Source organism: Tigriopus californicus, chromosome 7 (assembly GCF_007210705.1).
Source record: "Tigriopus californicus strain San Diego chromosome 7, Tcal_SD_v2.1, whole genome shotgun sequence".
NCBI lineage: Eukaryota > Metazoa > Arthropoda > Copepoda > Harpacticoida > Harpacticidae > Tigriopus > Tigriopus californicus.
Genome location: NC_081446.1, coordinates 2,395,461 through 2,421,058, shown reverse-complemented (window position 1 = coordinate 2,421,058; position 25,598 = coordinate 2,395,461). Strand labels below are relative to the sequence as shown.

Here is a 25,598-nt window from a genome sequence, read left to right as displayed (position 1 = left end):
ATTAAATTCCAGTTCTACGATCAAGTCACAAGTCATTAGACACAGGGAAAGAAAAATGGTATCTTGACGTTAAGTAGAGGGGCCAGTGTTGGCAAAATGGATAAATATCACAAAAATATGGGTCACAATTGGGTTTATAAAAGGTTCGTTTCAAGATATAAATTGAGAACCTATTGATTTATAATTGCTCAATCAAAAAAGTACATTTTGTAAAAACTGAAAATGATGACTTGCAGTTCTTTACGACTCCTATCCGGAGGCACCCCAGTACCAATAAATTGACCGGGGTTTCTAAAGGAATAAAGACCGGTCGAGCTCATGTCTGCCAAGGGAGCCATTGTGATTTGTAACGTCATCTACCTTTGACCTAAAACCTCGTTCTTTTCCGTCCGTGTACTAAAACGGAATTCCCCGACTCTCCCGAGGAAGAATGCTTCATCCTATCCTCCTCTGATGGGGCCAAATTTTAACTGCCCATCGTGCACTGATCTCCAAAAGCAAAACTATTTTTTAACTCGTCCTCCAATACCCTAAAGTACCACAATATGTCTCATTCATGTTACAAGAAATGTTGACCAATTACCTCCCGTCAAATGGACTACTCCACTACCGGCGAAATCATGATATCCATGAATCCGCAGCCACCCTTCCCGATGCCAGGTCCAATGGGCGATCATAGGATAGATGAACCCGGTGATCATAATGCTGTACACGATGTAGGCATAGAAGTTGCATCGTTCGGCCAATGATCCGGAGACCAAAGTGGCGGCAGTGGCGGCAAACACGAATTGGAAGAACCACTTGGACAACTTGTACGCTGTAAAGGTTGCGGAGAAAACAGGATTGAAATGGATTGTTACGGTAGCTGGTCCAGTTGAAGTGTCAAATCGAAGTACAAATCTTGTAATCTTGTTCCTAGGGGCAAGTCCGACGACGTACTATGGACAGTGCAACATACCTGGCATATCGAAGAAGAAAAAATAGGAGGTGCCCATGAATCTGGCCAATCCGGGTCGAGATTCTCCGAACGTCAGGGCAAAACCAACGGCCCAATAGACCAGAGCTCCGATACACATGTCCAGCCAATTCTTAATAAGAATATTCACCGTATTTTTAGATCTGGAAAGCAAAATGTAAGTGTGGATTACTGAAGCAAATTCTTGATGAAGTATTTATATACATATAACGAAGAGATTAAGCCTTCGAATCTAGACAAACTGGTTTAGACGGCCATACATAATTGAGTCCTGGTTTACGAGGTTGCAACCGAATTAACCAATTTTACGATTAATTTCAACCTGATCCAGATTCGTACTAAAGCATGGAGTCCATGACTAAAGGTGGGTCGACATTTAGTTGACAACAACAGGAGACATTGTTGTAATAAAATGGTTTCCTTTCTTATAGCATCGTGCCACAACACCTCAATGTCTTCTCATGACTCGAAATACTAAGACTAAGATTCTTGAAATCAAACGTGTCAATTTGAAACAGAAATTCCATTACTCTTCCCAATTTCCGTTCGCTTCATGACAGGAACATTTTTAAATCGCTGAATAAAAGAGGGTTGTCACCTCCAATTTTCTCAAAATACTTCAGCTTTCATGAAAGTGCATCTATGAAAACATCCCTCAAATTTGTCTTCTCCATCACTAGTTTCAGACATGAAGGAGGAGGTTTTTCTTTCAAGAAAACCCATTCAAATTTCTCTCCCCACGAAAACGTGGAAAGCCAGGCGACCTCAGAAATATGAAGGAGTCAATCAAAATTTATGCTCTTTTGTTCGGATATTGGTGTGTCCTTGGAATAGGGCCAAACCTTGGGGAAGGAAGCAACCAAAGAACCGCTTCTTCTTCCACAAGGAAAAGCCGGATATAGAGTACTTTCAATGATGTACCAAATCATGTACCAATTCAGAACGTATAGTGCGGATAAACCAAATCAATGTACGAATTGCTAAAAATGAACGTATTCCATCCCTCCAGGAATCCTTTTTCCACCTCCTCCAATTCCGGATGTGGCTCTTCCAGATGGCGATCTTGAGAAAAGTTCGCCTTTCTTTGACGGAAGATTTTTTGTGACTAAGCAGAATCAAACTTGCTCAGAGAGGAGGAAAAAGCGAGATGGCATATTCATTCAGCATTGGACTTTTTTCATTTCAAGAAGAAGCAACGCCTCATAGGGAAACGTTGGAAGTGTACAAAAGTCTGAAACCCCGACGAGACAACTCAATTGTAGGTAGTTTACAACATTCTCAATGTCCTCGATGAACCGGGTTATAACTCGGCCAATGTTTTAAAAGTGGCCGATTTGGATTTGCGATTCGAATACATCCCGCCGTTTACTCACTAAATATTGACGTTGCAGCTCCCAAAAAGAATTCCAAGTTCATTTCTGCAATATCACGCCGAAGGAAAATTCATTGGTACGACCATGATTCATGCCCCCATAAAGGGCCTGTTTGTATCCAGAGAAGGAGACAATTCTCTCTATGTGCGATTGAGGATTTATTGAAGGCCTAGTTCCCCTGCTCATTGTTTGCTCTTCCTCAATATCGAAAACGAAATTCGCTTTCCGCATGAATTGATCTCGCTTTGATTTTCCTCGTTGAAGAAGAAAAACTATTGGAAACATCCACACCTGTTTTTATATACACACAAGCTTTCAATTTATACATGTCTTGGGCTTGGAACGTAATCCTCTTGGGAGCATGTTCCTCATTTATTGTTTCTTGTACCTAAACAATGGCCTAAATGCGGTGCCAGATGTTCTCACAACTCGCTTGAGTTGCAATGGATTTTCAATCCTCGACAGACTCATAGATAGGCCTACCGAAAGAAGGCCTTCACTTTGGACGAGGAAGGTTCGAATTATGAAAGGTATTTTGGATACCAACCAATACGCTTGGCTTGGTTCTAATACCGCCTTCCATGTCTCTAGCCTCATTCTAATCAAAGCCTTAACTTCATATGAGGCTTTAATCAAACAAGGACTACTTATTTAGTTTAGCGCTCTTGTCTTGGGAATATTTCAACTACAAAGAAAACTTGATTGGTTTGGTTCCAACTTTACACCGTGCTAGAGGAATGTAGTGTACATGGTTCTTGGCTTAGACGACTAGTTGGTTCAAAGTAAAGTATCCACTTCATTTGATTGATTACAAAAGGCTAATGAAGGACATATTCCATCAAAGCTATCTACGATTGCCTCCAAACTTGACAATCAAGATTGTGCAAAACAATGAGAAAGCATTATAAGTCGAGAGTGATGTAACCCAAAGTAGATGGTTGAGCAGATCGGTCTAAGGGTAGCACAAAAAATGAAAAAAAAACCTTCCGACCCTGGCATCCCAAATAAAAATATGAGGCAAATTATCAGGTTATTAGAGCACAATATATGTATGACAGATAATTCAATTCAAATGAGCCATGGTGTGATTGTAAGTCCAAGATAAGCATTCTTGTTGACAAAAAGACTTTCTTGAGGGCATTTGGGAGCTTCGCTCATTTTTGAGGTTGCTCAGAATGCTAATTGCTGGAAGAAGGTAACGTCACGGTCCATACTTGAAGAAGTCCTTTGACGCCCCAATGTCAAAGAAGTTGTTGACAACAATGGCCTTTAATGTTAGGTTGTGCGGCCATCTTAAAAATTTTTGAAGCTTGGACCAGATGCCAAGTCTTGAAAACTCTTATTCAGCCCTAGTAAAATTCGGCTATGCTCCATTTCTAAGAAGTTCCGGTAGCCCAACAGGTGTGAAACATTAATACAAAAGCACGAACTTTCATACGCCTTTCGGACCAAATTCAAGTCCTTATTGTGCCAACTTTAGCTCCTACAGAGCGGCCTTCAATTTCGAATGGTAAAACTCGTATTGCCTTCAACCGAATTGGTCCAATCAGTCAGAAAAAGTGTTCCAGAGAAATATCAATAGGAAATTATGGCTGCAAATGCGAATGTTCCAGTGATTGGGGGGATCTTGATCACTAAGGATAAGGACAACCTTTCTTGAATAGTACTCAACATTCGTTCACGGGAATTGGATGAGGAAGAAAGAAGGGGCATCTTCCTATTCGTCACACAAGATTTGTGCTCGCACATGAATAATGAGCACCACGAATTCCTCATTTGACATCTGAGACTTTTTTCGACACACAATGAGAGAGGACAAAAAGGACGGACTCACAGTACAAACGAATACAGTCAGTACTGACTCGCATCTACGTACATAAATGCTCTCTGATTGATGACTAAAGAGGAAATACAACAATGCTAAGGTCAATTCGAACATTTTTTTTCTTTTTTTGGCTTGCTTTTTTACGGGCTTTTCTAAACGATACAGCGCTATTAAAATGAAAAATTATAATTCGATCTTTCAATCATTATATGATATTTGGTCTACCAACGAATTTAAGTTGGCAGACCGAGCTAGTCCCTGAATGTAGGGTTGATTTGGAATGCTATCTGAAAATTGGTCCAAGTCTGAATTGAAAGATGCTACCAAACTACTAAAAACAGCTTGGATTCTTTTTTTTCTTTACAAAACCACACCTTAACAATGCAAATGTTTTGGATCGATGTATACTATCAGGCACTTCTTTTAGAGATTAATGAATTATTTCATGATAGTTCTTGTAGGTTGAAAGCAATAGAATGAATAACTTGCGTTTTTTTTTCCAAGTTGTTGAGGACTCTTAGTTTTAGCTCTAAACTTCCTACATTTATTTACAAAGTCAAGTTCTGCAATGATTGTTCTGAATTGAAGGGGTTTCAAAAATCAGCCAACGTTGCAGACTATTCAGGTTGAAAATCTTGATAGTAGATAACGGAGTTAATTAGTGGGCTTGAATATACTCCAAAATGGGGTTTGCTTTTGCTTCTACTCGCAATATCAATATTGTCTTTTAAGAACCCATAATAGCCCCCATTTTTCAACTTTACTTTGAATAAAGACCAAAAGTTTGAAGGGATGATTTTTCGTTGCTTCACTCCTTGCGTTAGATGAACCGTTTACATAAGGCTTTTAAAGGGAACGTGCAGTGTAGAACCCAATTATAAAACCCCCTACTTCCCAAGGAATCTAAAGCTTGATTGGCCACTCTGACCAAAGCCAAAGGCATTCTGAGTACATTTCTACTCAAAGCAGAGTGGATGAAAGAAAACCGATTATTCACTATATTCCTATGTTATCCATCCTTCATTTACATTCAAGGGTCTCGAGTTGCGGAATGAAGCCCCAATTCAGTCATCGTTCATATCAATTTAGATCCCTTTCACGCTGTTCTCCAAATTCCGACGTGAGGTAAAGATAGGCTTTGAGAACCATAGTTCCCTTTTTGCTTTCCGTCCCAATTGGATCATTTTAGGACCAGATGATGTGTGCCATAAGGAAATCTCTAGACTGCTTATGCTTGCCTGATGTAGGACAATGCTCTTAACCTTGGACCTAGCGCCATAAAAAGGCCCAAGACGTAATTGCTCATAAACTTGGCAGGTTGTAACCTTGTAACAAGGTGGCCAACAATAATTTCCCATCGTGAAAAGCCCTGGGGAGTAGAGTTATGAAATGCGATGGTAAAAACAGCTTGCTTTGTGTCAGAACAATGGTCTAACCAACTTTCATTACACTCTGTGACATAATCGAGGCTAGGAAGAAAAAAAAAGCCTACATATACTTCTTGCTCCATGAAAAGCATCCTTTTCGTTGAAAATGATTATCAAATTCTTACCGGACAGCTCCCGCTTCCATGAAAGCGAATCCACATTGCATAAAGAAGATGATGATGCTCATAATGAGCAGGAAGAAGTGATCCACTTCTTCGGGTTCCTCATGGTACACATCGTAACGGGCTCGTTCCAGGACCTTGGGGGCCACATCTTGTCCTCGATAGTTCACCTTGGTCGTGAGAAGGCGCCTCTCGTTGATGGGCTGTACGGGCCTGAAGTTGTCCTTCATCGAGAAGCCTTCAGCGTCCTTCAAGTATCGGAACTGATCCAATTGTTGCTCCGAAATGTTCAAAGGCTCTGTGAACACGGTCCAGGTGACCGATTCTGAGCAAGGTGGAGTGGTCAACGAGCCGTTGTAGCGGAAAAAATCGACCGTGTTATTTGGCAAATAGATATCCAAAGGAGAGATCTTGGGCACACTTTTAGAGGTGCCAGGGGTCTTGATGATGGATGCCGCCTCTAGAATGTCTTCAATGTCAGGGTTGGGCTGGTCAGACACTCTAAACATAACGCCAAGGACGGCCAAACCGTCCCAATGGGGCAAAGCATCCATTAAACTTTCATACCTAAAGAGAAAGATGATGGTTTTGAAGTAGCTCAAAATTGGATTCAAATCCTCATGGACATCTGTTAAGGTTCTTTGTGTTTCAACTTCAGCGTCACCCGATAAGAGAAACACGTTTTTTGATCACTCCTCAAATCAATTTGCCGAACGTCAAGCTCTGAGTTGACATTTTTGACCTAGTCCAAAGTTTTAATTCGTGCCTTAAAAATCTTTTCAATTTGCCGTGACTCACTTTTTGTTATAGTGAACCAAATGGAGTTCCAATGGATACGATCGTCCCATGATAGTGTGCTCAGAACCCCGTTCTGATCCTCCACCCCAATGGAAATGGGCTTGAGCAAATCCAAACTTGATTCCCGGGAGACCTCCCCCACTGATGATGGGTTCTCGAGCCTCATTTAAAGAATACTCAATCTTGGCCGAATGCCCGTTGTTGGAGAGAGTCACAGCCAAAGGCTCTCGTTCATAATGGGTGAACGCAAACGGTTCCAGTTCCACGAACTCTGGCTCAGCAAAGTCGATGGGGGATTGGGATTTGCCCGTGTTGCAAACCCCTCCCCAGTGACCGGGCCCATGTTTCCCTTTGTAAGACCACTCGGCCCCTAAAACGGAGGTGGTCCATGCCAAAACAAGGATCAAGGTCCGGGAAGCCATCTCTGCCACGGGCCGGAAATGTCCTCAAAAGCAAAGTCCCCACGATCACGATTGATCCCTTAAAACTAAAACAGACTTGGAGACAGACTGCAAGTGTCTGCATCTATTTTGGGGGGTCTCTGGTCGACGTGCTTGAGAGCTCGGAGAGGATTCGTTGGGGAGGTGAGCCGTCAGCCACCCGCCAGTAACGCTCTCGCCCATTGAAAGGAGAATAAAAAGAGTCACGAGTCTGGGCGACGAAATGGAGGAGGAAGAGAGAAGAAGGAGCATGGAATGGGGAGAATTGTGAAGGGCGAACCCCGCTCGAGAAAAGAAAACCCCACCGTAGGTATAACTAGTAAAAAACAAGCGAATGAGGCTGAGGCTCCGTACTCAAAGGTAGAGCGAGGATGGGATATCGCCAACTCAGGACTGGAACCCAATTGGTTACTTGGGAGCGCTTTCGCCAAGATTGGACGGCTCGCTGAACAAACATGATCAATCTTTGCAATCTTGGGGAAGATTGACAAATATTGTTGTATCTTTTTATTGACGATCTACGAAGGGTTCTCCACAAACATGGGCAAAGAGTCCTTCAAGAATTTGGAATTGAAATATGAACGCTTCCAATGCCAACAAAAGCACCCATGTAAAGTGGTTAACGGCAATGGAGAGCTCATAAAAGCCCACCGCTTTTCCCAGTATATTATATGCCTTGCCAACCCGAGACATTTGGCCTTTCCGTGGTCTTTTTGCGATCTGATCAACCAAAAGACAAGACAGCAATAACCATATTTGGCCTCAATCAACTCGCTTTCAAAGCGTGTGTAACTAGCTATGCATGCAATCTGTTGATCGGACGGACTGATATGTTGTTCGCTTAAAATAGAAAAGTAATGACTTTACTCTAAAGCCCAAAATGAACCAGTTGCCATCTATTTGAAGGCTGGCTATTCTGCAGTGTTCGTTGAATTGAATCGGAAAGCGGAGTTTTCGGGTTTATTTCATATGACCGATTAATATCTACTTTAATTAAGCCCGATCACGTGCTTCCCTGTTGATACACGTATTAGTGATACGTCTTTTAGTTCCACCGTGATTAGGAATAATATATGATTTTCATGCCTTGGCTAATGGCCTTCAAACAAGGAACGAACCTGGAGGCTTCCATGACCTTTGAATGAATATTGAAGCCTGAACTAAAACCCTTTCCATGTCGTTTCCCAACATTATTCCACGGTGCAATTCCTTTTGGGCAATCTGTAAAAATATTGTCAATGCATGAACAAGCCCTATTTTTATTGAACTATGACGCACCATGTTAGGCGTGATATGCAATAAATGATTTGATTTTCCTCGCCCTTTGTCAATCACATTGAAATAGCGTTTGAATTTATTCAAGATTAATCGATATGAAAGATTAGTCTTCGAACTTGTTCTGCTTAGCTTAATTAAATGAGGCTGGCCCCACTGAATCACTGAAATTGAAAGTTTCCCTTTTCAGCTTGAACAAAACTATCTCATGACTCTGTACGAAATGAACAAGCTAGTCCTTTGACGGTAATCAACAATGAGCTCATTCATTCTGTTCCCAGTTATGTTTTGGGTAATCCAAACTTTTTCCCCCAATTGTTTGATTGAGTAAAAGCACGTTATTGTGGTGAAATCTAGTGAAGAGAAGCGGATTTATTAGTTATCAACTGCAGTTTTCGCGTCCATATTCTAACGCACCAAAAATTGCAAAGCTTTTTGTTTGGAGAGCTTGAACGTAGCCTTTAGCTAAAATAATGTCATTGAAGTATTTCTTGATCTCATCGACAAATAACCAAATCAACATTTAGTGAATCATTCACTCTACGGATTTCTCAAAATCCACCTTTTTAGGTGTTTAATTTTTAAGCCGTAATCACCTCAGTGATTGAGGTGCCCTCTTCATCAATGATTCTTGTGGATAACACAATCAAAGCTAAACTACAACAGATGTGCTGATGGTGCTGATGTCAATGTCGAGGAGAAAAGTGGTGGATAATTGCAATTTCCTTTCCGCCGAAGTCCAAAGTCTGAGGCTCAAATGTGATTTGAAGTCAATCTTTAATCACACATTCGGTAAATGGACTCGTCCTTACCCATGAACCAAATATTACAATTATCGACGTATTCCACCAACAAGTTTGTGTGTATCTCTTTGGAAGCAGGTCTTTTTGTACTGAATCTTTCTTATCCTACATGTCGTCATTTGGGTTAAGTAAAAAACTCCAGGCCTTCATTTTTTTACTATTAAGTATTGGTATTAATTTGTGACGGTGTAAGGTAGCCTCTGTGGCCTAATGGATAAGGCATCGGCCTCCTAAGCCGAGGATTGCGGGTTCGAGTCCCGTCGGAGGTAAGCGCTGAACTTTTTTCAAAGGAATAAGAATGTTGAGGCTCGTCCCAGGTTAAATCCTGCATCAAAATGGGCCGACCAAATAGTTTGTTTTACAGTTGAGATTAAGTTCCAGATGGTTGCCAAAACTTTTTCCCCGTAGAGTAGCGATTTTTCACGGTTGCTAGTGATGTTCATCCATCCACTCGTATTCAATCCTCTGGATTTACTCCTCGGCATCAAATTAAACGGTTTTACTTCAAACTTCAAAGCTTGAAAGGCTGATATTGTCAAAAATAGGGCTGTGAGTTTAGTTGTCAATTGAAACGAACTAAAAAGTCGTTCACAATGCAGTCTGAAGGAACTTAAAATGCCTGTAAATAATGCATATAAAAGAGTGTTCTTCCCAACGATGTTGAGCATAAAACTGATTAAAAAGGCCCTCAAAACATGAAATAAATCAATTGAGACGAATACAAAGTAAATTGCTATTTTTTCTATTGTCCCTATGCTCTTCAATTTTTGGTGTTTTTGAGTGATTACAAACAATAAGCAATATCCATTCCAAATGCAATGGTCCTCTTCAGATCCACAAAATTATCTTAGGCATTTTAAAAAAAAAATTGACGCTTGCTAATACCTAAGCGCTCTTGGGATATAAAAACATAAAGAATATCAACAGCTTTTGAGACCCGGACTGTCTCGCTTTGATATGTTTATACTTATTCAAACTTATGAATTGTGAGTTGGAAAGCACGAATTTCGAGCAGAATTGACGGGCTAACTCAAGATTTGAACCCACGCCTTCTGGGGATAAGGTTCTTGCCTTGCTCACGTTGCATTTTAGACTGCTTGGTTTTACTAATCTAATCATGAAACTGGTTTTTGGACGAAGTAAAATAGTACATTTAGATTCAAGTGAAATTGTTCGGGAACTGTCGAACCCTATCTGATCTGCATGTATGGCAGCTTCCTTCGCCTCTACTATTAACAAATAATACCATCAAAATAAGATCAAAAATCTTCTAGCTTCACCTCAATCCAAACCCTTTTTGAAGATCATCAAATGAATGAAATAGGAAAGTCCTTTGGCCAAAGTACCTAAAACGAGTACATTAGAAATGTGTTGACAAGTGCTCTGTTGTACTACATGAATTCTACACATGTTTACGGACTAGCTCATCGAAGAAGCTTTGGTCAATAATCTCTTTCATTAATCTTAAGGGCTTCCTTCGTTGCTAAATTTTCCGTTTGCACAACAAAACAAGCTTCGTTTGTGCCGCAATAAAAGCCCCGTGGCAGTGGCAGCCAGATTCCAAATGTAGAATTATTTCCCTTTGGTTGTTGAACAATTACGCGAACATCACCGTTATCCTCTCATCCTTGCCTATTTGGCAATCAAACTCGGTTAGCTGGCCATGACGGTATGGTTTTCAAAGCGAAGAAACTTTCATACTTGGGCATAGTGGGAATTGTCGAATCCACTCTGTCCGGCTACAAATGCCAACGCTTGATAGTGTCCATATTTGCTTGCACTATACTAGGGACGCACTGTGTACATACTGGACATCAGGTGTTGTCACTTTCAGCACCCTCTCTAACAGTAATGTTCATGCACGGAGTAAGTCCGTCAGTGGCAGGGGTGTCCATAACGCGTCAAGTTTCACTTCTTTGTTAATATCCTGACTTGAATCGTTCCTGAGAACGTCGTCTTCACGTCTCTCCTTCTCTATCTCTGTCTTTTTTTCTCTCTCTCTCTCTCCAGAGATTTCTTTCGTGCAAACCCAGTCATGGTGGATAGATACGAAGAAACCAGACGCATGTGCAGTTTCATCCAAGTGCTGACATTCCTCTCTCTCCTCCTTAAGTGGATGGTTTTTACGTAGACAGTGCCTTGTTGAATTATGCCCGTGTCAAGAGATCCACATTTGACGGTGGAATATGCCACCCCAAATTTGAGACAGATTGAGTCTCTTTCCGGCAAAAGGACGTTCCAACCAGAGAGGGTGATTGGATGCCCTGAGCCCACGACGACGACCTCGATTTATTCTGACATTTCCAGTGAAGCGGAATCCGACCTGTCCACCAGCACGAATGCCACAAGGAGTTCCAGGGAATCCGACTCGTCTCATGGTTCCCGAGACATCAAACGGAGACATAAGCACGTGTTCCACCAACAAACTCCTAAAGAGCCATTGCTACAGTTCAGAGTGAGTCCGTGTTTACTTGAGACACATAGAGACAGATAGGATTGAGATGGATATTCATGCCGGACTTTGATGGATACCTGCAAACCTACAGCTAGAAATCCACGGTGATCAATCATGATCACATTTCATCGGTGATTGAATCTGTTTCGTCAACTTGAAATGACTGAATTTGCGTCAATGGTTTCTCTCGACTTGACTCTACTTTTCTGTAGCTGGAGGCAGGTTTGACAAGCTTCTAAAGAATGACCTACCTAACGTCGAGGACAATTGGGCCTCTCGTCCAAGAAGAGTCTTTGTGAACGAACCGATTTCCTTTAGAGGGCTTGGCAAATGGTAATGTTTGTAGAATGAGTGGTGTCTAGGTTTTCAATACAGGATGGAGACACTTTTCTAACCTTCTTAGTTGGTACGCAAACCAAGGTTCCCGACATTTGGAGTAAGAGCCTGAACTGAAGTATCCCATTGTTGATTCTGTTCGGTTTGCACTACAATGGCTGTCATTTCCCCGGCACTTCTTCGAATCGTAACTGGTGTGTGTTGTATGTCCGACGGAAGACCTTTTATCACTCCTCAAACCCTTGTGAAACAAATACTTTTTCCGGTCTATTGGCGTTTTCTATTTTTCAGAGGTAATTTCTCCAATTAGAGACAAAATTAGTGATTTTCTTTGTTATGATCTTACCCAAGGATTCCGTTTTCGCTCTAAAATTCGTAAGAAATGATGTTATTGGTCTTAGGCGTGTCCGAACTAAATAATCAAGTACCATAGCCTAATACGCCGTGTTTTTCCTATATCATTCAAAAGTTAAAGAGCTACTTAAAAATAGAGCACACATAAGATATATCATCGTGAGATGTCAAGCCAACTAATCATTGGTTGATATACCTCTCCGTTTCATTTCAGTATCTTGTCATTGTTTGTCTTTATTTGGGCCCTGTCTGCTCAGGGTTCCTAGTTGGTCTACTCCAAGCCTTTAACTTGGCCTATAGTCCGTATTACTCATTGGAGCAGCCTTTTCCCAATTGGAGTATCCATGTCATCTTCTTCAGTGGCCTGGGCTCTTCCCTGCTTTTAGGCATTGGCCTTTGTTTCGGCAAAGTCAAACTCTTGGCTTTGGTGGCGGTGCTCCAGTTTTTGTCATCCCTGCTCATACTGTTCAGCACCACGAGTTGGTGGATGGTCCACGTGGCGGAAGTACTATGCGGAGTATCTATCGGAATACACGTCCCATTGCAACAGGTGTGTGTTTGCATGGAATGGAGTCAATTGAATGACGGGTATTTTAATCCCTGGTTGAAACTTCGTTCCAGATTGTGACTGCAGAAAGTTTGTCGGCCTTTCGAAGAGCCTCCATTGGTATATTAAGCTACATTCTCGTTCACTTGGGCATCTTGTTAGCCCATCTTCTGTCAAGTGTGATCGTTGTTCAAGCCTTAGCCATTGTTAACTTGGTGGCTCTGATCCTGAATTTCCTCTCGAGTGGTTTCGCTCATCCAGAAACGCCAAGGTAGGTACGCTTAACTCTGTAAATGCTTCCACAATACATAAGTGGATTAGGCGAACCACGTTCAATCCCCCGACCAATTTCTAGGGAGGGGTTCTCCATAAGCAAATTGGATTGTCCTCCTCCTCTCTCCCTCTCTCTCTCTCTTTTCCATTGGGTTCTTTGCCAGGTATTCTCGACTCTCTCGCTATGTGCCCTTGATTTGTGGGCAAGACCTCGGGACAACAATGACATAAATAAATCTTACCCAAGCCGATCCCTTATGAAAGTAAACGGGAACTCTCCGGCCAAGGATATTCAAGTGCAACAATAGGGGAAAAGTATTTTTATGGTTAGCCTCTGGACTTCTTGCATTTGTGCTCAATCCCGACACCAACCTGCATACCACTAGACTTACCGGCCCTACATTATCATCTTACACTGAACTTGTCGTTTCAGATTCCATTTTGACCGAGTGGAGCGCTCGAAATGTGTGAATGCACTTCAATGGTTGCGCGGGAAAAGCAGTGATATCGGCTTCGAATACGAAGAACTGGCTCACAATCTCTCTATTCTCGCAACACCGAGTTTCAACCGGCGAGAGCGACTGAATTCACTGATAAAGAGCAGGTAGGGGAGAAGAAAAGTTTCTGATGATCATCCGGGGACTCGGTGATATTTTCCACCGTGATTGGATGACGTCACGTTTCAAACGAGTAACAGGATATTTGATGTTGGCCAATCGTGCTGAGAAAACCGAGTCTGGTTTAACGGGTTTGGGGGGGATGGATGGCTTGGGTGTTAGCTCTCGTAATCCCAATGGGAACCGGATGAGCGTACTTACTGTGGGACGTACGGACGGACGTTCTCCGCTTGTCGGCCCGTTTAGCTGGGATTAGTTGCTGATTGAAATGCCCTCGAGTCAAAAGTTGTCTACCAAAGCCGATATTAAGAGCGATTTTTCTTTCCTTTTATCACGAATCTCTCCGAAAGATTTCTGCCACAAAGTCTGGTATTTTTTGTGGACTTGCACTATTGAAGGGTCTCTTTTTTGACGCTGACCCTTGAGGAGACGATTGAATGCAGTTTCCTTTTTAAAACTGGCCTCTGAGGAGCAATCCCAGCTTTTTAGTTCATTTTATTGGATTGAACTCTTTTAAGGGCAGAAAGGGGCAGCTCATTGAAAAGAAGTGGCTTGTCTTTTTAAATGGCTTGTAAAAAGGAAGAGCTCGTCCGTACTTCCATCTCCTAAAGAGGTCTAAAGGAGAATAGAAATGACACGGTTCACATTACAAACTATCATGGAATCGCTTTTTTGACACATTATTTACACAGCCTTAACAATTTTCGAAAGGTAGGCCCAATTTTCTAGCTCGTAAAACCAATAAAAACACCTCTGATGTTACTGTTTTTACAACAGTTTTCATACCCTTTTGATTGATAGGTGGGACCACCCTTAATTTGTACTTGAATGCAAATCAGAATGGGATGCGGCGACTAGACCGACATTCATAACGTCATCACATCACAACATAGATAATTTACATTCTAGGGTGTTTCTCTCATGGACTTTCGAGAGGCTGGTACGGGTTGAGTCACTTCTCTGAGGTAGTGAGCTTCATATTTCCTTACATGTTGACACTTGAGCGGCTACTTTTTCTCGCCGCACTAATGTCCACCAACGTTTGTTGGTTGAATTTAGATTTTGTCAAAGCACTGCCACAACTGAAAAAGGTCCATGTTTGAAGGCCTATCTGGAGTCATTTTTCGGATCATGATTTTTCTAACTGAACCGCCAGGTAGACATTATTTATTATTTCCAGGCGATGTAAGCTCAGAACAACGTCTTGCCTTTTTTCACGAAATGGGGCAAATCTGACCAATGTACTCGAAGGTGGGCGTCAAATGCTTACCCTTTGACCTATTTCTTTCATCCGCTATAGAATAGTTTTTTATAAAAAAAATTTGCACTTGCCCTGTCGCGATGACTAAGTTATGTCTAGGAAAAAAATCATGGATTTTTTCTCGCCATTTTCAGTGAAAACCTCCCGTACCTTTTTTTATGGTAATTAGAATGAATTTTAGGTCCATTTATCTTTTAAACGTTTCAAGTAGAATTGCTGATTTTTGGGCAATTCAAAGTAAAGAGCATCATCTATTTCTTGACTTTGCTACTTTGAGGCATAATGTTTGTTGGTTTACATTGCCTACTATTGATTGTTGTTGCGGTTAAAGATTTATCCTTAAGTCATACGACATGTCATATTGATATTTATGCCAAATTGGTGGTTGAATATAAACTTCCGCAACTTTGGACTATACTAATGATAACACTGGCAAAATCAACTATTCAAATAAGGATCAGTTATTAACGTTGCTAACTTTTGGTTTAATTGTACTCACCACTGTCCGTGACATACTACATGTGACCTCATCATTTTGCTCGGTCAAGCAATCACGAAAAAGTAATTGGCGGAAGTACAGAATGCACCTCTTAAGGTGCTCTATTGTGCAAGAGGCAACCCCCAAAATGCAAAGCCTTTGCAGTATTATTCTGATGAAATGCCCAATTTCAAGTACGAACCTTAACAAATCTTACAAGAACCCGGAAAAAAGATCCTGTGTAGAAGAAGGAAATTTGTTTCTCAATGTCGTCTTGTGCCTTCACGAGTGGATAGATGTCATGCGATTCAACAAGGTAGACACATTTCTTTGACAGCTTCGTCGATTTTATGACAGTCTCGAGTCACATTTTGGGCGAGCTTCTTTTTTTTAAAAGCGACTCCATTTCATTCACTCTCACCGTTTAAGCTGAACCAAATAAATGCTCGATTCAAAGCATATTATGCCGTCCCTTCAAATGTTTGAATTCAGCGCCTATGAAACATTATGTCGACCTTCTACGCAGGTACATAAAGAATAACAGAGTCTCGTCTCTTCTAACTAGATATTCGATTTTGGGCTTAAATCAGGCTGAACATTTGACACTAAACTTCGAGTATCACTGAAGCTAAACTCTCTACAGTAGATGCATACTTCAATACAGACGTAGAAAGCGAAGTGAGAGTTTGAGCGCAGAAGTTTCTTACTTTACTTTAAAGATTGTTGACCCACTTAAAGGTGGTTCGCTATGAAATCATATGATATCAAGAGGATCAATTACACATGAACAGCGAATTAGCAAACAGATGAAAGAGGCATATAATATGCTTTAAAACACTTAAAGAATAGTACGAACAATTGTTTTCCTTGTGGTATAGTCTGTCGTGGCTTGGGCATCTTCAATTCAAATTTGAAAGCTATTGTGAAAGTGGTTGTGATAAATCATTCTAAAGGTTTCGAAATGTGACCTGGAGTCAAATCTTTTCAGAAACACATAACAATTAATCGATGAAAAGTTATCAAATTTCAAAATCAGATAAATAAATCGCCAAAATTATTCCATTAGAAAACTTGTGCTTACAACATTCCTTAAGCGTATGTTAAAGGATATAACATACCATTTTTCATCAGGATTTTCCGAATGATCAGCAACGGTGTCCAAAAAATCCAATTGGAATTGGAAAAATCCACTTAAAAATGCAGATGCTTTTCGTTTTGTTTCCTATATTAAACAATAACAAAGTGTTGCTGGCAACAAAAGACAAAAGGGCAATTGGAAGCAAAAAAAAGCAAGGACGCAGCATTCAACAAGAAAGGAAAAATTGTTCCAACGTACTTATCAAAAGTAGCAAATCAATGATGAAAAAAATCAGCTTTTTGCCTTTTGAGCACAAAAAGGCACAAATTAAAAAACCTGCAAAACAATAAGAAAAAGCGAAAATTTGAATTGACATATTTTGAGCAGCCCTAATGTGAATTAAGGTGTTTATACACTTGCTGAATGTCGTTACGTACGAAAAAATGTTAATCTTAAATTGGTTGTTCGAGAATTTATGTGACACAAAATATGATACGAGGCTGAAGATCTTGTAAACATTAATCTCAAGTTCAAATTCCGTGACCAAAGCACGGATTACACCAAAAATAAGCTTTTACATTTATTTTGTCCATTCGGTTGGTTTTCACAACTGTGAGTAACAAAAGCAAACTTATCTAACATTGAAGAAAAATGCGGCCCTTTTTTTAAAACGCCTATTGGAAGAAATTGTTCCCCAAGTTTTGGAAACTGTTCTTTGAAAATCATACAATTTCCTTAATTCTTTTTCGTCTCAAAGTCTGCCCAGATTTCAGATCTGCCCTTGATGCCCTAATGATAAAAATCATTGAGGCAATTTTGACGTGTGCCATTTACGGCGTTATTTGTCATTTAAACGGTCAGATCCAAGTAAAATTTGTGAAAATACTGATTCTAGATCTATCTTCAAGTTAATGTGGTAATTATTTCGGCTTTCTGGCTCTCAGCCTTTGCCAACGGTGTCCGACGTACAACTTGTTCGTATTCAAGGCTGTTGAACAAGGTCCATGACAATCGACCAAATTCCACTTGAAAGTTTCGAGGGATCAAAGAGTTGGCTAAACAGAACGGTAGTTACTCCTAGGCCATATTAAACAGTGAAGAAGTGCGAGCAAGGTGCAACTTCAAAGCATCGCCTTCACCAAGTGTATAGAGAAGCTACTGCTCAACTCTCCACAAAATATTCTCCCTGTGCACCAATGAATTCAATGTAAAAGCATGGAACAACCACTTCCCAAATTTTGTTTCTAGGGAAATGGGCAAAGTCATGAAGCTGAACGAGTGAAAAAGCTCAGCATGTGGGCTCATTTCATCATGATATCAAACAGCTGATTGTATTGTTTTTGACGCAAAAGAGTTCATTGGTATTAAATGATTGGCCAGAAATTTTTAGTAAAAGATGTACCGGTGATCATGGCTCTAGTAATTCTTCAATTAAAAAAAAAAATTAAAATTCCAAATGACCAAGTATTTATGAATGAAAACCGAGAGGGATGTGCCAACATGATTAACTTCTATAAATACTTTAAACCCTCAGCCTTAGATTTTGGGCCAAGAATTTTCACCCTACAAACTCGTCTGCTCTGAATCAATTGTTATTTTTCATTCTGGGAATAAATTTGCGATGATGGCCACCAACCAGGCCATTCAGTCGTTCCACTACTAAACCATAGAAAAGGAAGGAGAATGATAACGAGTTTGCCGCGTTTTCTATTGCAACTTAATTGGTGACCACACTCTAACAGTCTAAAAATTGGTCTCTCTGTTTGATCGGAATGCATAGCCCTAGCGAATGATTTGTTTTAGGCCATGTGTGGCTTGTTTCAAGCAACAATAACTACTTTGGCAAATTTCTATCTGAGGGTCTTGCTTTGGTGGCACATCCTTTAGGGGCTGTTTCGATGACCATGACAATCCTTATTGCGAGGACTAGAACTTGGTGACGAGGTTGGAGTTATTGGTATCCTTGTGTGCAATTTTCGATTGGGTCTCGGCTATGACAAAATACATTCGCAAAAAAAACGTCGTACGTTATTTGAGAATAGAGAATATGGCGTACTAGAGCACGGACTTCTAGAGATATGGACTGCAAACGGAAGCAAAAATATCCTTTCTCCTAAACCGTTCATTTTATACCAAATAAGCACTTGATACGACCACAAGGTCTTGTTGAATAGATGAACTCAGCCAATTTTGAGCCCAAATCTATGCTTAGGGAACTCAGGAGGCATGTTCAAAGTTATGTAGTAAACACTACATAAAATTTGAATTTTCGGCCTGCTCTTGGTCAGCTACATGAGCTTTCGACCACATAACTTTTAAACGATCGACTTTGCATGTAAATGATATAAAATTGACCTACCGTTAATTGAAGAGATCTACGTTTCTTACTTTATTACTTTAATTCGAAAAGTGGCTCAGAGTGGCTATGACCAAGAGCTGGCCGATTTGCCGGGAAGCTCGTTCGCAGTCCATATTTCCAGAAGTCCGTGACTAGAGACGTGAATATTCCAGCCTAAATGAAAAGTATTATGATGGAGAGAATTTCTTTTTGATTGGAATAAATGGCAGTGAGTTGGGAATGTTCACACCGAAAAGTTTCAACCTAAGCAAAACCATGGCCAAAATTGGTCTCTTGATGAAAAGGACAAGAAAGCTCTGGCCTCCGAAAATCCTCGCATTCTGATGAAAATGGTGGTATCGTTTCAGATCGGTTTACCAACCCCTATTGACGTCCGTCACCATCCTGATCCTATCAGTGGCTTGTGGCTACTTACCCATAACGTTCCTTTTCATCACCAACTTTCACTTGAGTGTTCCCAAATTGGACGAAGACCTACGGAACCTACTCCTTATCAGCAATGTCCTCGCTCCATGCATTCCCTTGTTCCTCATCGATCGTTTGGGACGAAAACTTCTCCTCTTGATCTCGACCGCCTTGATGGCGGTGTCCATGACTTTTTTGGCTCTCTTGGCCCACATGGAACCGGACATCACCTTGTTCCAAGTCAAGTACACAGCCATTGTGGCGTCCGCCGTGTTCCTTCTGTCGTTCCAAGTGGGTCTGGGACCCTTAGCCTGGATTCTAGCCATGGAACTGATTCCGGGCTCACTTCTACCTTGGGCCGTGCCCGTTGTCTCGAGCACTTGGTGGATCTTGGGATTGGTCTTCACGTTGACCATGCGGCCAGTGTTTGACACCATTGGTGTACCTGGGTTTTGTACCATTTTCGCCGTGGTTTCAGGCCTCACGTACGGATTTGTTTTGGAATGGATCCCGGATTATCGAGAAGTGTCATTGGAGGAAATCGAGCGCTTTTTTCGGAAGTACGATCAGCGAAAACTCACTTTGGATATCTCGAGTGCCACGGAAAGGAATGTTGCCTGATTAATAATGTTATTTCGATGTATTTGTCTCACTCATTCTTTCATACGTACACGTATAGAAGCGTATTATGCAGTGTGCTGGGGAGGATCAGATATGTGTGTTGGCGACTTGTTTTTTTTTTGTGTGGCATTTTGAAAGATTGACTGACAACGCGCTTATGCTCTGGAGACTTGAGGGTTCCCAAGGAGCAAAACCTTCTCCATTTTTTGTGCTAGGAATGTTAGAAAATTGGAGGGACCTGCGCACCCATTTTGTTCCATTTCAAAGCTAAAGAAATACCTTCAGGCAAGTCTTCTTTGAGGGGAGCAAACATGAAACTTTGTCTAAAAGCATGCTTTCTCGAAAGTTTGTTGGAAACACTCGTTCATCATTGCGCTTCATTGGTCCCAGAATTCCGGGGAAGTGCATCCTTATTATCCTTTGACAACTATCCTACACTTATTGATTATTTCGCGGCGTTGGACCACCGACCGTCAAGGTCTACCAGACTGCCACCGGTCCTAAATAACTTCTTCCTGGACAATAACGTGCTCCAATCGATAGCTTTTATCATCGCTGGTCTCCCAACAGCTGGCGCGGCATGTGTAGATCAAAACGGTTCCAAACTCCAAAGCCTCGGAGGACGCAGAAGAGATGGTTGTGGTGGCATCCGGTTCGTACACCGCCACAGACGAGCGGAGATGAAGCACAGGAAGCAAAGTTGGGAGAATCTGGACTTCGCAGATCATTCTGTCACCACAATGGGAGCATTTCAAAAGACCCAATGGCCGGGGGTGCTCGCGAAGGAGTAGAGGTTCGGTTTTTGGATCGCGTGAATACCTGGAACAAGCACGACGAACCGAATGATGAGAGAGTGGATTCACATATCCCAACCGCAAACAAAACTTTCTGCTCATTCCGTTTGCTCATGCTGGAACTTGATTCTGACGAAATGTAACGACAAGATATCCATCACGTGCATTTGATTAGAAGACAACGGGAAATGTTTGAAAATTTTGTGACAACATTTGTCTAAATCGATGATGATTCGAAGGTTAAATACATCACAGTTTGGCAGCAAAGTTTTGTTGATAATTGAGCTCATGTTTGAATAATATTGAAGCACTATGGATGCGATACTACACGTGTAAAAAATTGGTATGCCTATCTTTCATAGCACCTTGATTCCAATACGAGCCCTTATTTGCTACGTCACACGGCCCAAAAAAAAACGGGAAGAGGCACGGTAGATTGCTAAATAAGCTGCTCTTGCCTTGGCTTGAACGCATTTTCTATTCCAGACATTATGTGACTCGGGGCACTAAATTTTGATAGAATTAGCCAAAAACAAACCCAACAACATTATAGTGCAATAAAAAGGAATTGGCCCAATCGGCCCTCTATTTGGTGGATGCTGAATGGCACAGCGCCCTCTGAAGTGCAGAACGTAAAACATATTTCGTGCATGCAGCGTAAGGGTGCTATAAACTTCGAGGGCATCGAGGTATTTCAGTGCGATGCAAAAATATTACGATGAATTTTTCAAAACTGAGTACCCGCAAAGTTGAGAGGAGTAAGGTCATTTTGAAACAAATCATCGAGAACTGTCTGTTTCTCAAGGCCATCATAACTTACCTCAAAATTTGCCCAGGACATTGCTGGATGACGCTAATAAACTTGTGAAAGTAAGCATCTCCATGCCGAGGTAGGACCTTTTCGTATCCATCCCTATCCCCATTTCCGGTGCTTCTAGTCCTTTGAGACACTTCTTTCAACCCACTGGCAGCTTCTTTGGCCTTATACTCCAATAAAAGCTGGCGCTCGTGCTCTGTGAGAGTTGGAGAGTCCAATCCTTGACCTGGAGCTTCTTCTTCCACGGCTAAGTAATATGGGATAAATTCGGTATTCGCATTTCTTTGCCGCATGTTGTCGTTGGTTGTAGCCGTTTGGAATAGTCTGGGGATATTCACATCCCCTAGTTCCGGAGTGTCAATGGCGATCATGTCCGTACCGTCCTGGTCTGCCTCAATCTCAGCCGATCCCATGGACCCAATTTTCGCATCATCCACGGGAGTCATGGCCGCTGCTCCTTGGATACATGCATTGGCATTAGCATTTGGATCCACGGGTTCCGGGCCAATCTCACTGGTATCATCACTACTACTCGGCGAAGAGTGCGACCGATGGTGAGAATCATCTGACAAAGTAAGGGAATCGAATTGCTCGAGAAATTTTGCTTTCGGAGGAAGCACGTTCCCATTCTCTTCTTCAATATCGTCATCCCAGTCGTCACATTCTGAGAATAAGCTAGATTGGGTGTTTTTTACGGGGGGCAAAACCTCGGCTTTGGTGACGTTATAGCTTGGATCCACCATTTGTAACCGAATGCATTTCCAGCTACAACGGAAATCGAATTTTATGCACTTCACAGTTTAACGCAACTTCTAAAAACACACATATGCACAATCCATGATTTCGTTACCTCTCAGATCTGTTCCAACAACCCGGGGAGAGGCAGGCAAACATATATAAAGTTCTATGAAAGACAGAACCGTCCAGAGGAGCATAAATCTGAGTGACAAGAACCGTTGTGTGACCGCAACAATGGCATTTCAAATCCAATTGAGTGCTCGCATTCGGTGGCCAATTCTAAAAAAGAAAAAAAAAATCAGGATTTTTCTATAACAACCGCATCTTTGTCAGAAGTAACAAGGGAACTCACCGGCTTTCCGCCAATTTTGCTAGTCGTAAAGTCTAAATGTTGTGCACTTTCGGGACCAATCAGTTCATCTGGATAACCCAAAAGGATCGGATTGGTGGCCAGAGCTGCCGCCATCTTGGTTAACCAGTTACCAACCCTACTTGATTAGTGTGTTCTTCTTAGGGTCAACGAAAAGAACCCACGTGTTCGGGTTTCTACACACAGTCAACAGATTTTACATTGGCAGAAAATGGCAAGCAATCGATGAGACAGCGACTGACTCGGAATAGCTTCCTTTCTCTTCTGAAGACCTTGAAAATGTGATGGAACAATGAACCTTGGAACCACTGTCAGCAGCTGTGCCAGATTTATGGTTGTTCCAGAAATGTTTGGAACCTCAGTCTCAAACCAGGGTCGCTTTCTGTCACCGAAGCTGACTGATGGCTAGATTGAATTTCAGTCCGATTTTAGTGCTAAAATAGCCTCCAAGAGACTTATGAAGCTTTTAGAGTTAAGTGGTTTTATTATAATCATTAAAAAATGTTGAACACTTGGTTACAAGATTGATTTACGATTTTTCTTATTTCGAATATTTTCGCGAATTCGGTCACGCTGCACAAATGTCAACAAAGCGTGATCTCAAATCAAAATTCACCCAACCTCTCGAAATTCTTGGTCGCCTTACCTTTCCAAAGTTTTTAATTTCAAATTAGCATAAGACAACATGCGGTTTTAGTTACAATCGTATGAATAATGTAATTGGAAGTTATGGAAAATCGGGATAAGCAGTTCCAATGTAATCTTTGCCGTTGATTTTCATGCCGTGGGCCGTGATATAAAAGTCCTTGCCGTTGTAGCGGAGGTAGCATTTCCGGCCTCGTCGGGCCAAGAAACAGGTGGTAAACATGGCGAAATCTAATTCAGGAGGTGTTCCAACTAACATGGAACTGATGCACTTCAGTTGGCCATTCCATTTGAAGACGTTGGTGATTCCTTGGAAATTCTGGTCAAATAAATCGCAGGTTAACGTCATGTCAAGTCGATGATTAGAATTTAGTAGCACTCACCGATCTAAATTGAGCGTCAGCCAGATGACCAAGATAATCAATGCGACCCTTGTTTTCCTCGTCTAAAAACTTGAGCCAGTTATGAAAGCCAGAAACATTCCCGCCCTTTGATTCACCCATGAATACGTGTTCAAACCCGCTGAAAATTAAGTAATCGACAACACGTTTTACTCAACATAGACAAGATATCTTGTTTTCATACAAACCTTGATCCAATAACTTTAGCCTTTGTTCCATCCCGATCATATCCCTTGAACCACAAGGACTGAAGCAAAGTCCTAAATTCTCTCATGGTTCCATTGATCACGTTTTTGTCAAGCAAGGTCTTGTAAGTCTCTTTCATGATGTCTGTTTCCATGGTCAAGCCTAGAAATTTAGTTTCTTCGGATTGCTCTTGGGGGTTGTTATCCTCAGTGGCCGTTACATCTGGGTTGTAGTTGTCAAACATCTTCTTCAAGGCAGCAACGGTTGGGTATTGCCAAATACTTTGGTCCATTGTAGTGAGTAAGCTGGAAAAGGAAAGCATTTAAGATGATGACGGTTCAAGAGGCTCGCATTCTTCAAACTTACTTTCGTGAGGCTTTGTCGGTGGTGTTACACATGTTTGTGAGCCCTTGACTACTCATCCTGACTTTGGAGGAGATTCCACTTTTTGCCGCCAACTTAAAGAGCTTTTCAGAAAGCTGTTTCAAGTCTCGGTTACTCATACCTAAAACGAGAATAATTTATTGTACCCTCAACCTCCAAGCACGGTTCTCAAAAGGCACAAACCCTTCTTTTTATTCGAGGAACTTGTAGCTCTATTATTTGTTCCACAAAGGCCCGTGAAATCGTCGCAACAGTTTCCAAACTTGGGGCATTTCGTATTACATTGGCACTTCTTTTGGGGAATGAAAGCGGCCCCACATCGTCCACGACAAGAAAGGCAAACGTCCGTGTAATCCGGACAACAATCGCCAAACTTAGAGCACATTGAATTGCATTGGCACGAGGATCCTCGGATAAACTTACTCTCGCATTGACCTTCACAACTGGTGGCTGTTTAAGAAATAGTGGAGAAGACCGTCTTCAAGAGCTGGCAAGTCTAAGCGAACACTGTTCAAAGATGTGTGTTGGCTTTATCATTTGTAAGATATATATGTTATTAGTCTATACCGTTAGAGGGTACCCCAAAGGTCCGACAAGCCAAAAAGACCAGTAAGGCCAAGGGCAGGAATCGCGCCATTTGCTTGGTTTTCTCTCTAGATTTGGACTTGAACTTCCTACGGTCAGAATGATAGACGAAAACTGGTGTTTTCAGACATGTGATAGCATTGGTTTGTTTCCTTTGTTCACAGTGCAGTAGTGAGGAATATGTGTAGGCGTTCACCATGAGACGCTTAAAACATATGGCCTTAAAACTTCTTTAAATATCACTCATTTACTCACCAAAAAAGAATAATAATACGGATACAATGATCAGACTCTAAAGCTCATAATATTTGTACTGTAAATTAGTCTCTTAACCTTGGATTTAGAAATACTAGGTTTCGTGCAGAACAATTTTGTACCGTTACGGGCCAGAATTTTCAAAATCAACCCATCTGATGAGTAATCGCTAGAGACTCCGACAATATCTAAGTTTTGGAGATGACATGTTCAAATGATATTCATCCCAGAAATGTGATATATTTTGTTATACTTGCTTTCTTTCTTTAATCCCTGTTTGTTCGGCAACTCCTTATTTGCACGTGATACATTCTAGGTGTCGTTGGCACAGTATTGCACCAAAATCTAACACGCCCCTTCTGAAGGCCCTTTTTCTCCTCCCAAAAGTTCAGGCGCAAACAAAATCCGGATAGTGTTGTGTTTTAGTTGCCTGTCCTTCCTGAGTCTTCGTCGTCGTCGTCGTCGTCGACCACCCCCTCCTCTTCAGTGAAGTTGACGTCCGGTGAGAAGGGGGGATCGGGGGGGATCCCCCTGAAGATATTGGAGCATCAATCTTGGATGACCGCGAGAAACGCCTCTCAGTTCATCTTTGGCTTCTTG

The 25,598-nt window shown here is 41.5% G+C and overlaps 4 protein-coding genes, 1 long non-coding RNA gene and 1 other non-coding gene across 9 annotated transcripts in view; 3 read left to right on the top strand and 3 right to left on the bottom strand.

Annotated features, from left to right (window-relative positions):
• The window catches only part of LOC131882985 (uncharacterized), a 14,154-nt gene extending 7,108 nt beyond the window's left edge, over positions 1 to 7,046 (bottom strand). The window contains exons 1-4 of one of the 3 annotated variants that reach the window (XM_059230300.1): positions 6,522 to 7,046; positions 5,727 to 6,290; positions 959 to 1,119; positions 584 to 817 (exon numbers count right to left, since the gene is read on the bottom strand). In XM_059230300.1, coding sequence (XP_059086283.1) covers positions 584 to 817; positions 959 to 1,119; positions 5,727 to 6,290; positions 6,522 to 6,943 — 1,381 coding nt within the window. In that variant the 5' untranslated portion in view covers positions 6,944 to 7,046. The remainder of the gene's footprint in view (positions 1 to 583; positions 818 to 958; positions 1,120 to 5,726; positions 6,291 to 6,521) is intronic. The other 2 variants (XM_059230302.1, XM_059230301.1) reach the window with 2 other exon arrangements.
• LOC131883001 (uncharacterized) lies at positions 125 to 2,788 on the top strand. Its single transcript, XR_009373564.1, has 3 exons — positions 125 to 861; positions 920 to 1,133; positions 1,657 to 2,788. It is a non-coding gene; the product is annotated as an uncharacterized LOC131883001 (long non-coding RNA).
• A 2,189-nt stretch (positions 7,047 to 9,235) lies between the features above and the next one.
• Positions 9,236 to 9,308, top strand: Trnar-ccu (transfer RNA arginine (anticodon CCU)). Its single transcript has one exon. It is a non-coding gene; the product is annotated as a tRNA-Arg (tRNA).
• A 1,698-nt stretch (positions 9,309 to 11,006) lies between these two features.
• Positions 11,007 to 19,845, top strand: LOC131882990 (facilitated trehalose transporter Tret1-2 homolog). The gene is made up of 5 exons (XM_059230308.1): positions 11,007 to 11,494; positions 12,399 to 12,734; positions 12,806 to 13,002; positions 13,438 to 13,608; positions 19,145 to 19,845. The coding sequence occupies exons 1-5, from the start codon at positions 11,189 to 11,191 to the stop codon at positions 19,821 to 19,823; spliced, it is 1,689 nt and encodes a 562-aa protein (XP_059086291.1). The 5' UTR covers positions 11,007 to 11,188; the 3' UTR covers positions 19,824 to 19,845.
• Positions 19,824 to 22,926, bottom strand: LOC131882996 (programmed cell death protein 2-like). The gene is made up of 4 exons (XM_059230316.1): positions 22,525 to 22,926; positions 22,285 to 22,451; positions 21,438 to 22,199; positions 19,824 to 20,642 (listed from the first exon to the last, which is right to left on the bottom strand). The coding sequence occupies exons 1-4, from the start codon at positions 22,636 to 22,638 to the stop codon at positions 20,324 to 20,326; spliced, it is 1,362 nt and encodes a 453-aa protein (XP_059086299.1). The 5' UTR covers positions 22,639 to 22,926; the 3' UTR covers positions 19,824 to 20,323.
• Positions 22,927 to 23,184: 258 nt separating this feature from the next.
• On the bottom strand, positions 23,185 to 24,884 carry LOC131882997 (uridylate-specific endoribonuclease-like). 2 transcript variants are annotated; one of them, XM_059230318.1, is made up of 6 exons: positions 24,726 to 24,884; positions 24,342 to 24,608; positions 24,141 to 24,279; positions 23,777 to 24,079; positions 23,571 to 23,709; positions 23,185 to 23,506 (listed from the first exon to the last, which is right to left on the bottom strand). In XM_059230318.1, exons 1-6 carry the CDS (start codon positions 24,793 to 24,795, stop codon positions 23,270 to 23,272), a joined length of 1,155 nt encoding a protein of 384 aa, XP_059086301.1. In that variant the 5' UTR covers positions 24,796 to 24,884; the 3' UTR covers positions 23,185 to 23,269. The 2 variants fall into 2 exon arrangements, with proteins under 2 accessions (XP_059086301.1, XP_059086302.1); XM_059230319.1 differs by having other exon boundaries at positions 24,342 to 24,665; positions 24,726 to 24,867.
• Positions 24,885 to 25,598: the final 714 nt, after the last annotated feature.

Bases quoted from the DNA above. Each gene is read 5' to 3' on its own strand.
- LOC131882990 (XM_059230308.1), top strand. From the start codon at position 11,189: ATGCCCGTGTCAAGAGATCCACATTTGACGGTGGAATATGCCACCCCA. The intron at 11,495-12,398 runs GTGAGTCCGTGT...GTTTCATTTCAG, and splicing joins AGCCATTGCTACAGTTCAGA to TATCTTGTCATTGTTTGTCT. The intron at 13,003-13,437 runs GTAGGTACGCTT...TTGTCGTTTCAG, and splicing joins GCTCATCCAGAAACGCCAAG to ATTCCATTTTGACCGAGTGG.
- LOC131882996 (XM_059230316.1), bottom strand. From the start codon at position 22,638: ATGGCGGCAGCTCTGGCCACCAATCCGATCCTTTTGGGTTATCCAGAT. The intron at 22,452-22,524 runs GTGAGTTCCCTT...TTTCTTTTTTAG, and splicing joins GCAAAATTGGCGGAAAGCCG to AATTGGCCACCGAATGCGAG. The intron at 22,200-22,284 runs GTAACGAAATCA...TTTCCGTTGTAG, and splicing joins TGTTGGAACAGATCTGAGAG to CTGGAAATGCATTCGGTTAC.
- LOC131882997 (XM_059230318.1), bottom strand. From the start codon at position 24,795: ATGGCGCGATTCCTGCCCTTGGCCTTACTGGTCTTTTTGGCTTGTCGG. The intron at 24,280-24,341 runs GTTTGTGCCTTT...TTCTCGTTTTAG, and splicing joins TTCCTCGAATAAAAAGAAGG to GTATGAGTAACCGAGACTTG. The intron at 23,710-23,776 runs GTTTGTATGAAA...CTTAATTTTCAG, and splicing joins GCTAAAGTTATTGGATCAAG to CGGGTTTGAACACGTATTCA.